The following is a 14,504-nucleotide window of genomic DNA, read 5'->3' as shown; positions in this document are numbered from 1 at the left end:
CGCTATTCCTCCTAGTTCCCCATCACCCCCGAACAGGCGCCCCGACTTACCAGAGCAGGAACTAGTGCAGCAACCTGGACCACATCCGGCTTCCCACCCGCATACACGGCTAATTGTGTCTGTAGGGACGCCCGACCAAGCCGGGGGTAACATTGGGGATTCGAACCGGCGATCCCTGTGTTATTAGGCGACAGAATAGACGGCCTGCCTAATGCCTTATCAATAAAACAAGGAGACGTGCTAAAGATGCGTTCACGAACCTTGAGAAAGTTGAGGGACAGATTTTGCAAAATAGCAATCAAATCGGTTTTAATTAGCTGGTCCCAGTTTTGTGTACATTCGCTGTGTGGCCACGCCAGAGCCACGCCCATAACATATACTGTCGCCTGTCCTTTCTTCTAATAGGGCATGGCTATAATTATCAATGTAGTCTGAAAACACACTATTTAATAAGGAGGCCCCCAGTAACCTGAGGAACACAGGGAGCTGTCCTGCCTGCAACATCTATTTGTCTAGGCTGGGAGTTTACTAATATTACTCCCCGTGGGGAGATTCTTTTTCTGCATTAAGCCCATGCTAGCTGGGTAGCTAGGAGCAGTGGGCAGCCGCCGTGCAGCGCCCGGGGACCAACACCAGTTCCTCTTGCCATGCCTCGGGCAGGGGCACAGACAGGAGTATTAACCCCAACATGCGTGCCTTTTTGATGGTGGGGGAAACCGGAGCACCCGGGGAAAACCCCACCGCAGACACGGGGAGAACATGCAAACTCCACACGGAGGATGACCTGGGATGACCCCTCAAGGTCATACAACCCCAGGGTTCGAACCCAGGACCTTCTTGCTGTGAGGCGACAGCACTAACCGCTGATAAAATGGATAATTCAAAGGGGGTCCAGGTAGCGTAGCGGTCTATTCTGTTGCCTACCAACACGGGGATCGCCAGTTTGAATCCCCGTGTTACCTCCGGCTTGGTCGGGCATCACTACAGACACCATTGGCCATGCCTGAGGGTGGGAAGCCGGATGTGGGTATGTGTCCTGGTTGCTGCGCTAGCGCCTCCTCTTGGCGATCGGGGTGCCTGTTCGGGGGGGGAGGGGAAACTGGGGGGAATAACGTGATCCTCCCACGAGCTACGCCCCCCTGGGGAAACTCCTCACTGTCAGGTGAAAAGAAGCGGCTGGCGACTGCACATGTATCGGAGGAGGCATGTGGTAGTCTGCAGCCCTCCCCGGATCGGCGGGGGGGGGGTGGAGCAGCGACCGAGACAACTCAGAGAGTGGGGTGATTGGCCAAGTACAATTGGGGGAGAAAAAGGGGTGAAAAAATGATAATTCAGTGAATGTGTGTGAATGTGTGTGTGTCTGTTTGTATATTACAGCACAAACATCTGCCCGTACATTTATATATGTGCATCTATGTGTGGGTGTGGGTGTGTGTGTGTGTTTGTGTGCGTGTGTAGTATTGTGCATTCGTGTGGCTGTACACACACAGACGCGTGGCATGAACATTAATTTGTTTGTGAGGCTTCACTCGTGCGTAGGGAAATTAACCTGGATGTCCTCCAGCAGGTCCTCCTTGTACGTCTTCATGGTCTGGACCTCCAACTTCTCCTCTGCCGTGAAGTCTGGGGACACTGAGAGAAGATGCAGAACAGACTAACCTCAGCGATCATTTGACGAACAACAACAAAACTATATTTGTGATGCGTCTTTCACCCAAAAAGAACAAGGCACCACACAAGCAGAACGTGCGCCAGAGTAAATGTCCGCCCAGTGACTGCAAGACGAACAAGTTGGACGTAGAAGAAAGCCCGGTTCAGAAGGTGACGATGTATGAAGATAATCAGTGATTAAAATAACTCTTGAACAACAAGTCCTCCAGCCCATACGACCACATGGGTCGTTTGTCCTCTTATACGACCCACAGGAGCGGTTCCCAAATTAGCGCCCCCTATTGGCGGCAGGAGACATGCCGCAGATACTTTTCGCCTCTGCGCATTGTGGGTTTTTAAAACAACGTGAGAACAATAGAATGTGTAGCCAGTGCGTTTTTGTGTTGTTTCGCCGTCTAGTATAGTAAGTAAGCTTGCTATTGGCAGGATGTTTACCGATGAATGACGTCATAAGAGCTAACTTAACACTAGCCAAAAGTTAGCAAGTCAGCTAGCGTGGACATTATAACCGCTATGTGACGTTACACTTTGCTTTTATCAATATTCCTTCTCACGAGAGCTTCTGGAAGGAGATGCTTATTGCTACAGGGGAAGTAACGCGTTGTAGTTACGGAGGAGCGCCAGGAAGCAGCTTAAAACGTAGCTGTAGGTCGTAATAAGCTGCTAGTACAAACGACCAATGGGGTCGTTTTTTGGCGGAGGACAGTCTCCTCTTGAAAGATGCAGAATTTGATGGGTCAGCTGGGTCAAAGTTTCTTGTCTTCAAAAGCTGGATCATCGTGCTACATCTGAATGACTACATTTCAAAAAACTGTATCCATCCTTCCATTATCCAGACCGCTTATCCTGCTCTCAGGGTCACGGGGATGCTGGAGCCTATCCCAGCAGTCACTGGGCGGCAGGCGGGGAGACACCCTGGACAGGCCGGCAGGCTGTCACAGGGCCAACACACACACACACACACACACACATTCACACCTAGGGACAATTTAGTACGGGCGAGTCACCTGACCTACATGTCTGTGGACTGTGGGAGGAAACCGGTGCACCCGGAGGAATGTTCCCTTAACCCCAGAAGCCAGACTACAGTAAATGGCTAAATTTTATGGCCACCAACTAGGGCTGTGACGATAAAGTATATCGTATGACAACAGGAAAACATCTGTTTCATGCAGTGGAGTAAGTTTCACTTGAACATTGGGGGGACACATTTAGCGGGGGGTCAGGGGGTCCTCCCCCTGGAAATCTTGAGCATCACACATTTAACTTCCTGCATTCTGGTGAATTTGTATGCACCGATTTGCTCTTTTTCTACATCAATTTATTGTGGAAATTTCTTATGTAAAAGAAGAACAACTTTCAGACAGGCTAGCCTATCGGATATCTTCTGTTACTTTCCTCTTGCTCATGTTGACTCTGTGAATGAAAGTAGTTGATGCATTTGAACTAACACAATACCCTTGGCACAAATTGGTTTGTAGATGTACCTATTATGTTATCTCATGTGCCCGAAATCATCAGCTCAAGTTCATTTAAGCTAACATAAACGTCTAGGGGCGACTGTTAGCAAGCGCTAGCTAGCTAGCTAGCTCGTGAGGGGGTCTGAACTGATGACCCCAAACACAAGTTATAAACTAGATAAGGCTATAATTCATCCGGAAATACGTAAGAAAATCTAACTCAGAAACCCCAAAGGTAAGAAAGGGTGGTGTACTGGGCTAGACAAGCAAGCTGGCTAGCTACGTTACTTACACTTGCTTACACCATCATTCACGCTCCGCTCTCCTGGTTGTCAGGGGCAACCGCAAGACAGCAACGAGGTCGGCAGGCCCAGCAGCAAGGTTAACATGGTATGGTCCAAGCATAGGGGTGTAGGAAATCGTTGGAAAACAAGTATGAATGACATTTTAAGTAGTTTGACTGTCTGTGTTGTTATTTTACCTTTTTTGGCGAGGGAGTTAACATGATCATTCATGATGTATTTTTTGGGGGGCACAAATTCACCTCTTCTAAATATTGAGGGGGACATGTCCCCCCTGACCCCCCCATAAGTTACACCTGTACGTTCATCTACTCATATATTTTCGTAATGTGTGTGTGTGTGGTGTTAGTGTAGATAGCGGGACCGAAAACTAAAGCACTTATGATCCTAATTCTTTTTGGAGGTGGTAGGTATTGTCTCAGAGAGTACGGGAAAAATCCCAGACAATTAAAATTATGCACAATTATGCATAAACATGCAAAATGTGCATTTTTCTAAAAATGGATAAAAACCACGTTTCTTGGCATTTCAGATGATTCTGAGCATCTTTGATTTTTTCACCTATACAAAAAAAATTTCTGGGACTTAAGAAATGTTTTGGCATTATGCAAAATATATGCATTTTTGCAAAAATGCACTTATGATCCTCATTTTTTTTTGGAGGTGGTATGTATTGTTCCAGAGAGGACCAGAAAAATAGCAGAACATTAAAATATAATTATAATAATTATGCATAACTATGCAAAATATGCGTTTTCTAAAAATGGCTAAAAACCACTTTTCTCGGCATTTCAGATGATTCTGAGCATTTGGGGGGAGGGAGTTGGAGTGGGGGGGGGTTTAGGGGCAGGGGGAAGGCGGTTAGCTGGCAGGATGAAGAGGAGGGAGATTTAGACGGGTGGAGAACCAAACCGCTACATTGTAGCGGGGTTCTTCTAGTGTTCTCTATACTCTAGTTTGTTTCGTTGTGTCACAAATCACACTCCTAACAGCAATATTTTTCATCACTCTGAGAATTCATTATTGGCTGGTATCTCAGTCTATTATGAATAATAATATATGGTAATATATTTATGTCCACCCCACCCCCTTGACTGACCGTAAGGCAATTTCCATCAAAGTCACCTTTTCCCACACTAAACAAGATCATCGTAGACCCTCCCACTGGAAGCTCAACAATAAATGTCCCGGGGTTGTAGATACTATGTAACAGCTGATTAATTAAGGCACACTGCAAGAAGGCATCTGATCAGAATAAATATAGTAGTGACCCATGGGAACTCTTAAAATTTGAGATTGGGAAATATATGACGTCTTTGGGCAGTGCTCTGGCCAAATCTAGGAGACTTGAGGAAGAGACAGTGACATCTAGAATTGCAGCTCTGTCCCGAGAGGCAACTGACTGCTCAGCTGATATTGAAAGAAAAGACTTTACTGACCTTCAGGACAAATTAGATGTTATCTACAAAAGCAAGGCTCGGGCTGCTTCCATAAGACCTCATAGAAAACTGGATGGAAGGGGAACAAAACTCTGCTCACTTTTTTTTAAGATTAGAGAAATCAAATTCCAAATGCTCATCCACTGAATCATTAGAAATTGATTGCAGCATTACAAACACTTTTGTGTTGGCTTCCATAGTAACCTTTACAAATCTAATAACTCTGTAAAGGCCACTTCTGGGGTTTTTAAATTCAACTTACACGTGTAAAACCATGCCCAACACTGATAAGCAACTCTGTGATGAAGTAATCACTGAAGAGGACATTCTGTAGAATTTTGACACCCAAGGTTGGGCTACCTCAGGCTCGAACCCAGGACCTTCTTGCGGTAAAGCGACCGCGCTAACCACCGTGCCACCGTGCCACCAACTTAGATAGAGGAAATGAAAACAAAAATGTAAGGCTTGGTTTTCCTCTTGGCTGCACACACCCAGTTTTGCAGGCACATGCAACCATGCAGCGAGCATCGAGTTTGATGCCGTCTTGCAGTTCAACCTTTGTTTGGCACAACTCACAAAACAAATAAGTGCGCTGACATGAAACTAGCTTCACAGTCTTTGCCAGATTAATTTGAATACTGACTCTCAGGCAGGTCACATGCCACGACAGGCGGTGCACTACGGACTAACCACTGGATGAATATGTAGATTGCTGGGTTGAGAGTCAAACACTGAGTGACTGGTGATGGATGGTTATCAACAGGGCATGAAACTCACCATTTAATCAACCAGACACTGTGGCAAAAAGATCTAGAATTCCACGAGCCAACTGACTTTCTGAAGTGTCCTAAAGTTACTAACTGGCCGGCTGCATGCCGAAGTGGCTCGTTCAATTGTTTTTTCTTTGCCAAACTTGACCAAATGTGACCACAGTTTTGCTCATAGCTGGTGTTAATTTCAAGCCCTGGTTCTACCCCAGATAGAACTGCTGTGGCCCGGACCCGTCCCACACTCGACACTTTCATCCGGCCCACATACCGCGTGGCGTGATGGCACTTGGGCGGTCCGCTCCTGTTTGCCAGATCTGGGCCAGAACCAAGCCATAGCAATGCTGCATGTGCCACATATTTGCCAAAGGTGGCCATATGTGTTGTGATATTTGGGCCATATTCACCATTTACCACACGGGCCACTTCAGGGTCACATCCAGATTACATGTTGCCCAGAGCTCTGGATCTTTGCCAGAAAGGGCCCACATTTGATTTGGCATATTTGAGCCATATTTGCTATTATACATGTGGGCCACTTCAGGCTCACATCCATTTTGTCAGGGCCAGAAGAAGGCCGCCAGTGCTGCATCACTGCCTGAAGTGGCCCACATCCGGATGCTGTCTGGGACATAACTTTCTACCTATTCAGAAAACTGTATATCGATGAAAAATAACTGCCACTTAAAATTCCCAGCTCAGTATTAAGGAGTCACGGACACTTTTTTTTTTTAGGATGCCGATGAAGGGCCGATATCGCTTAAATGTAGAATATCTACTTTGCAGAAACGTCACTTCTGTTAAGTAAGAACCTCGCTTGCTCACATTTCTTGAGTCACATCTTCATTAACTTCCTTCCTCACCGCCTGAACACCGGGACCCACTTGCAGAGACTGAGCTGCGGGCTCTTTTGCATGTTGTTTTTCTGTTCCTAATTCTCAGTAACCACCTCAAGAACATATACCAATATTTTCAAAACTCAGATCAACCGGCTGTTAACCCCCGACGACAAAGTGCAGGAGATGGAAACACCTGCTTCCCTGGAAGAGGGAACGGATGATTGGGTTTTCTCTGGAAAAGTACACACACACTTGTCTGCCATGAGGACACCTATTCATCACACTGATGTCGAAACCCTCGAATGGAAACACCAAGTGTGCCCCCCCCCCCGCCGTCTCGCCCTCTCTCCCCTGGCATGGGTCACAGCGGGGAGGGAAATGTAGTTTATAAATATCTGGATTTCTGCTCTGAGAGAAGGCTGTCTTTCACCACAGCGTCTCGGCTGCACAATGGGTGTTGAAACGTTTCAGGTGTTTAGAGCACAGCAAACCCGAAGCCTCCGCGTGATAAAAGCCCTTACCGCTCATGTCGCCGTAGGCCTTCCGGTCCCGTATGAATTACCGCCTCCTCGCCCTTAACGCTGTCATTGACGTGCCGGATATGAGCCGGGAGATATTGCGGGGGAAGCCGGGTAATCAGCCCCAGGAATGCTTCGTTTTGCAGATAACGGGCCTCGTTCAGCAATTATTTATGTTTTTGTGTGTTTCTGGTCTTCGTTCGTTGCCTGGGAGGGCTTGGTCTGCTGCGCTGTGGGCCCGGGGACCGCGGCCTTGCCCAGAGCTGCACCCCCCCGGGGAGGTCACGCCGAGGGCGGTCTGACAGGACGCGGGAGCGGGGCGGGCTAAGCTAACCGCTAGCCCATGCAGAGCGGCAGTTCGGGTAACACCGAGGGCGGTCTGACAGGACGCAGGAGCGGAGCGGGCTAAGCTAACCGCTAGCCCATGCAGAGCGGCAGTTCCGGTAACACCGAGGGCGGTCTGACAGGACGCGGGAGCGGAGCGGGCTAAGCTAACCGCTAGCCCATGCAGAGCGGCAGTTCGGGTAACACCGAGGGCGGTCTGACAGGACGCGGGAGCGGAGCGGGCTAAGCTAACCGCTAGCCCATGCAGAGCGGCAGTTCCGGTAACACCGAGGGCGGTCTGACAGGACGCAGGAGCGGGGCGGGCTAAGCTAACCGCTAGCCCATGCAGAGCGGCAGTTCGGGTAACACCGAGGGCGGTCTGACAGGACGCGGGAGCGGAGCGGGCTAAGCTAACCGCTAGCCCATGCAAAGCGGCAGTTCCGGTAACACCGAGGGCGGTCTGGCAGCAGCCTCACCTGGCGTTGACTGTGGCGTTTGTGATGTGGTCGTGTGGCGTGCGGGGAGGTGTATCAAGGGTGTCTGGCTGGGAGGGCTTGGTCCGCTTCGTCCAGTCGCCACAGAGACCACGGCCCCTGCCTGGAGTTGCGCCCGAGGAGGAAAGGCGGAGGGCGGTCTGGCAGGACGCGTAATCGGGGCAGGCTAGGCTAACTGCTAGCCTATGCAGAAGGGCGGTTCCGACGGTCATCCTGGCTGGCGTTTATTGCCCTGGACAGTGATTTCTCTTTTTGTTTTGTTTTGTTGTTCTGGATATATGTGTTAGTTTGAATATGTGTGTTCTTGTCGGTCTTAAAAGTGTTTTTGCCCTATGTATGTTGCACTGTTGTGGGCCGAGGGAAACGGCATTTTGTCTCACGTCGTGTGCGTGAAGTACATAGGGGAAATGACAGAGTGTCCCTGATACGAATGTGTTCTTACACACCCATTGAACATTTTAGCCCTTTAGTTTGTACCTTTCCCCTGGCTAAGACGTGGGGGGGGGGAGTCTTAGCCAGGGGAAATCTGTGGATCCTATTCGATTTCCCCAACCAAACGTCTGCTTCAGTCAGTATCGATAAAGAGGGATTTCTAAGACTCGAGACAACTGAGAAATGGACCATGTGCGTGCACCTCTGAGGAAGGCGTGATTGTAGGTGGCACGCTATCGTACACAAATCTGGATTTCAAGCTTTTCTTGCCACCAGTTTTGTTGATCTCTGTTCTGCTTTGGTGGAAGAGTGAAACTGGTCAAATCATTTGCACTCGAGAACAACTATTAACGCCGAACAGCTCAGGCTTTTTACAGCCAATGTTGGCAGAAATAGCCACCCCAAAAGTACCATCGGAAAGTATCTATCTTCCTTGAATTGCCCTCAAAGCCACCCATGAAAGAGAGGCGCTACTTACAGCGCCGCTCCACAGAGGCCGAAGGCGACAGCTGTGTTTGTCACGCAACAAGAAGACACGCCGCCATTTAACTGGAAAGCCCCAGGTTGAAACGCCACAATGACCAATAAAAAGATTAAGATTAGTAAAGGGCACCCTTAACTGAGAGACAGACAGACAGACAGACAGTTACATCAGGAATCGGAAACACTTTGTCATTTCATTTCATGCATGCAAGTACAGAAACATCGTTTCCCCCAGCCCACAGACGTGCAATACAAAGACAAAAACCCATATCCAAAAACTACAAGACATATATATCCAAACTAGCACTGTATATCCAAACTAAACAAAAAAAGGGCTATACTAACAGCTGAGCAGGGCTATACTATCAGCTGAGAGCAGGGCTATACTATCACCTGAGCAGGGCTATACTATCAGCTGAGCAGGGCTATACTATCAGCTGAGAGCAGGGCTATACTATCACCTGAGAGCAGGGCTATACTATCACCTGAGAGCAGGGCTATACTATCAGCTGAGCAGGGCTATACTATCACCTGAGAGCAGGGCTATACTATAACCTGAGAGCAAGGCTATACTATCACCTGAGCAGGGCTATACTATCACCTGAGAGCAGGGCTATACTATCACCTGAGAGCAGGGCTATACTATCAGCTGAGAGCCGGGCTATACTATCACCTGAGAGCAGGGCTATACTATCAGCTGAGCAGGGCTATACTATCAGCTGAGCAGGGCTATACTATCACCTGAGAGCAGGGCTATACTATCAGCTGAGCAGGGCTATACTATCACCTGAGAGCAGGGCTATACTATCACCTGAGAGCAGGGCTATACTATTACCTGAGCAGGGCTATACTATCAGCTGAGCAGGGCTATACTATCACCTGAGCAGGGCTATACTATCAGCTGAGCAGGGCTATACTATCACCTGAGAGCAGGGCTATACTATCACCTGAGGGCAGGGCTATACCATCACCTGAGAGCAGGGCTATACTATCACCTGAGAGCCGGGCTATACTATCACCTGAGAGCAGGGCTATACTATCAGCTGAGCAGGGCTATACTATCTGCTGAGCAGGGCTATACCATCACCTGAGAGCAGGGCTATACTATCAGCTGAGCAGGGCTATACTATCAGCTGAGAGCAGGGCTATACTATCACCTGAGAGCAGGGCTATACTATCAGCTGAGCAGGGCTATACTATCAGCTGAGCAGGGCTATACTATCATCTGAGAGCAGGGCTATACTATCAGCTGAGCAGGGCTATACCATCACCTGAGAGCAGGGCTATACTATCAGCTGAGCAGGGCTATACTATCACCTGAGAGCCGGGCTATACTATCAGCTGAGAGCAGGGCTATACTATCAGCTGAGAGCAGGGCTATACTATCACCTGAGAGCAGGGCTATACTATCACCTGAGAGCAGGGCTATACTATCAGCTGAGCAGGGCTATACTATCACCTGAGAGCAGGGCTATACTATCACCTGAGAGCAGGGCTATACTATCACCTGAGCAGGGCTATACTATCAGCTGAGCAGGGCTATACTATCACCTGAGCAGGGCTATACTATCAGCTGAGCAGGGCTATACTATCACCTGAGAGCAGGGCTATACTATCACCTGAGGGCAGGGCTATACCATCACCTGAGAGCAGGGCTATACTATCACCTGAGAGCCGGGCTATACTATCACCTGAGAGCAGGGCTATACTATCAGCTGAGCAGGGCTATACTATCTGCTGAGCAGGGCTATACCATCACCTGAGAGCAGGGCTATACTATCAGCTGAGCAGGGCTATACTATCAGCTGAGAGCAGGGCTATACTATCACCTGAGAGCAGGGCTATACTATCAGCTGAGCAGGGCTATACTATCAGCTGAGCAGGGCTATACTATCATCTGAGAGCAGGGCTATACTATCAGCTGAGCAGGGCTATACCATCACCTGAGAGCAGGGCTATACTATCAGCTGAGCAGGGCTATACTATCACCTGAGAGCCGGGCTATACTATCAGCTGAGAGCAGGGCTATACTATCAGCTGAGAGCAGGGCTATACTATCACCTGAGAGCAGGGCTATACTATCAGCTGAGCAGGGCTATACTATCAGCTGAGCAGGGCTATACTATCAGCTGAGCAGGGCTATACTATCAGCTGAAAGGCTAACAGACGGGATGCATGTTTTATTTACCATATTCCAAGGCCTCGGTAAGACTGCAGGCAGATTGGATTTGTTTCTCAAGTCAGATTTTTAAGACACAGTCCCCACTGTTATTTGCGAGTGATCAGATCTGGATTTGTGTGTCCAGGCATCACCAACCTATCTGCACGGGCTGCTGTAGGAACCACGCAGGCGTGAGTAACTACACCCACTGGTGATGCAGTCTACCAATGCGGAAGAAGGAGAAATGGAAATTTAAAAAAAAATGGAGATCCACCATCTCACCCTCCAAACACGGTCACATCACGGTGCAGAACTCCTCCGCTGCACCAGACAAGCTCAGCACCAGAGCAGACTTGTTCAGACTGCCAGCCCAAATCCGCTTTTTTGTTTGGGGGGTTTTTTTGTTGTTGTTTTTTTTTGGGGGGGGGTTTGTTGTTGTTTTTTTTGTATATCCAGATTTTACTCACGTTGATTGTAGAAAGTCTGGACAGCAAAAACAAAAACAAAACAAAACAAAAAACCACATGAAATGGCAATTTTTGCAAATCGGATCTAAACCACATTTGGAGGTGGTTTGAAATGTGATTTCAATCAGATCTCTACAGACGTGTCTCAGTCCAGACGCTCTGGCCCCCCAAATCACATTTCAAACTTTCTTTTGCATCACTCGCAACGCAACACACAAAGTAGAGTGGCCTGGGAGAATCAGGGAAGCCTCGTCTGGTCAGCACAGATCACCTGTTCAGATGATCCTCTTTCCAGGCGTCCCCACAGACACAAGTGGTCGTGTCTGTGGGTGGGAAGCCCGATGTGGGCATGTGTCCTGGTCACTGCACTAGCGCCTCTTCTGGTCGATTGGGGCGCCTGTTCAGGGGGGAGGGGGAACTGGGGGGAATAGCGTGATCCTCCCACGCGCTACATCCCCCTGGTGAAACTGGGCTGGTGACTCCACATGTATGGGAGGAGGCATGTGGTAGTCTGCAGCCCTCCCCGGATCAGCAGAGGGGGTGGAGCAGCGAGCGGGACGGCTCGGAAGAGTGGGGTAATAGCGTGTCTGCGGGTGGGAAGTCGGATGCGGGTATGTGTCCTGGTCGCTGCACTAGCGCCTCCTCTGGTCGGTCGGGGTGCTCCCCGGATCGGCAGAGGGGGGGGTGGAGCAGCGACCGGGACGGCTCAAAAAAGAGAGGGGTAATTGTCTAGATACAATTGGGGAGAAAAGGGGGGAAATTAAAAAAAAAGTGGGGGAACGAACACCAGCCAGGATGACTGTCGAACTGCCGGTCTGCATGGTCTAGCAGTTAGCTTAGCCTGCCCCGCTTCCGCGTCCTGTCAGACCCCCCTCGGTATTTCCTCTTCGGGCGCAGCTCCGGGCAGGGGCCGTGGTCCTTGGGCCCACCGGACGCAGCAGACCAGGCTTTCCCAGCCAGACACCCTCGACACACCTCCCCGCACTCCACACAATGACACCAAAAACACCATGGTCAATGCCAGGCAAGGCAGCTGCCAGACCGCCCTCGGTGTTATCAGAACTGCCGGTCTGCATCATGTTCTTCATAAACTTTATAAGTCCATTATAATTCTGTTCTCCTCTTTCAATGTTGTATTATGTAAATTGTGTGAACACAACATCCATTGCACGCTGTCCGTCATGGGAGAGAGATCCCTCCTCTGTTGCTCTCCCTGAGCTTTCTTCCTGTTTTTTTCTCCCTGTTAAAGGGGTTTTTAGGAAGTTGTTCCTTATCCGATGAGAGGGTCTAAGGACAGGAGGTTGCGTTGCTGTTAAGCCCACTGAGGCAAATTTGTAATTGGTGATATTGGGCTATACAAATAAAATTGATTTGATTTGATTTGATTAGCAGTTAGCTCAGCCCGCTCCGCTTCTGCATCCTGTCAGACAGCCCTTGGTGCCACCTCTTCGGACACAGCTCCAGGCAGGGCTGTGGTCCCTGGGTCCACAGGACACAGCAAACCCAGCTTTCACAGCCGATCCAGCTGGATCGGCTGTGAGAGCCATCAAACGAAGACAAAACTTAAGACGCAGGTGGGGACAAAGACACTACATGGACGGTACTGGGTGAGGCTGCCGTAAACGGGAATTCGCACCGCCCTCTTCCCACACCGGAAGCGGAATACATACATACATTCATACACACATAGTCCTCCTTGAAGATAATTTGCTGCAACAGCCTGTACATCAGGGACAGGCAACATGGTCCAGAAAGGTCCGGTGTGGGTGCAGGTCTTTGTTCCAACCAAGGAGTTACACACCCGAGTCTACAAATCAAGGCCCTTAGCAAAGACTATCGGTTGACTAATAGAATCAGGTGTGCAACTGCTCGGTTGGAACAAAGACCTGCATCCACACTGGGCCTTTCTGGACCATGGACCATGTTGCCTGTGCCTGCTGTACATCATAAATACAAGTCCACCACCAAACATCAAAATACAAGTTCATCATCTGAGATGATGGGGGGGGGGTCCCTCTAATTTGGAGCTGGGTGCTCAGCCATGAAAGATCCTTGAAAGAAAGGTGCTAATCACGTTCGCTGTGGCCTAAAATGAAATACGGTGAACGTGAGGCGATGTCTTTGTGAACCTTCATTTTATTTCAGTCAGATGTGCCGCCTCTGCCGCTTTCTGTGGCACCTTTTCCCACATGTTTTTCATATCAGAATATAAATTCCCTTTTATGCATACTTACATATATATACACAGATGAATTTGCAAACATGCCTCCATACAGAGGTAGCAGTCGACTATAATAAAGGACATTACTAAGCAGCTGAAGTTGTTGGTCGTGAATAAGAGGGAAATAGGGAGGATTCTGGGCTTTCTCACGGTACGCTGGACAGCAGCTTCCCTGTATCGGTAGGAAGAGTTTGACCAAAGGTTCTGCATTTCTTTTACCCCCCCCCCCCCCGGTGCTAAAAGTCACAGAAACCTCAAGGGCAGATGTTTTCATACAGGCCATTTGTAGTATGTTTTGACATTGAAAATAATCTGAAAATGTGTTTAGCCGAAATAGTTTGTCATCACGACGTCGAAAAGCATCCAACGTGTCTTTGCAATAGCCACCCAAAAATGGCAAGTTCTGTTTCTCTCGAGTATACAAATTTGTGTGGGATTTATGCTTTTCTACCAAAATGTGCATCCATGTCATCGGAAGCCATTTTACCACAATTTCTGCTCCCACAGCAAGGCTCTGACATAGAGGCGTTGGCTACCTCAGCACGCCGTTTTTAAAGCCACTTCCTAAAGCAACAATCTTCCAAATACCACATAGGATTCAACCTTCACCGGACATTGAACAGCTGCCTGGTACTGGAAAAACTCATTAAACTCATTAAACGCATTAAAATTTGTTTGAAAGGAGGTTTTGTTTTAAATGTGGTTCCCAAAGAGATGAATCCAGGCATGAAGGCTGGAAGTGGTGAGGTCCTTTGCATAGATTTGAGAGAAGCACAGTCATATGCCAAGTAAACGTGAAAGCCACCGTTTCGGATGAATACTGCGACTTTGTTTGTTTGTTTGTTTGTTTGTTTTGCTTGTATTCTGATGGAGAGATCAAATGGACTATTATCAGGACCCTCAACAGATGATTTGGTGGCAATTGC

General features: G+C 48.7%; 1 protein-coding gene across 1 annotated transcript in view; it reads right to left on the bottom strand.

The window, feature by feature from the left end:
• cyth4b (cytohesin 4b) overlaps window positions 1–14,504 on the bottom strand; it is a 38,347-nt gene that overhangs the window by 19,514 nt on the left and 4,329 nt on the right. The window contains exon 3 of the mRNA XM_056280936.1: window positions 1,550–1,632. Coding sequence (XP_056136911.1) covers window positions 1,550–1,632 — 83 coding nt within the window. The remainder of the gene's footprint in view (window positions 1–1,549; window positions 1,633–14,504) is intronic.

The sequence above is a fragment of the Lampris incognitus genome, chromosome 5, assembly GCF_029633865.1.
Source record: "Lampris incognitus isolate fLamInc1 chromosome 5, fLamInc1.hap2, whole genome shotgun sequence".
Classification (NCBI taxonomy): domain Eukaryota; kingdom Metazoa; phylum Chordata; class Actinopteri; order Lampriformes; family Lampridae; genus Lampris; species Lampris incognitus.
The sequence above is the reverse complement of the archived record's forward strand: the minus strand, read 5'-3'. Positions and strand labels throughout refer to the sequence as shown.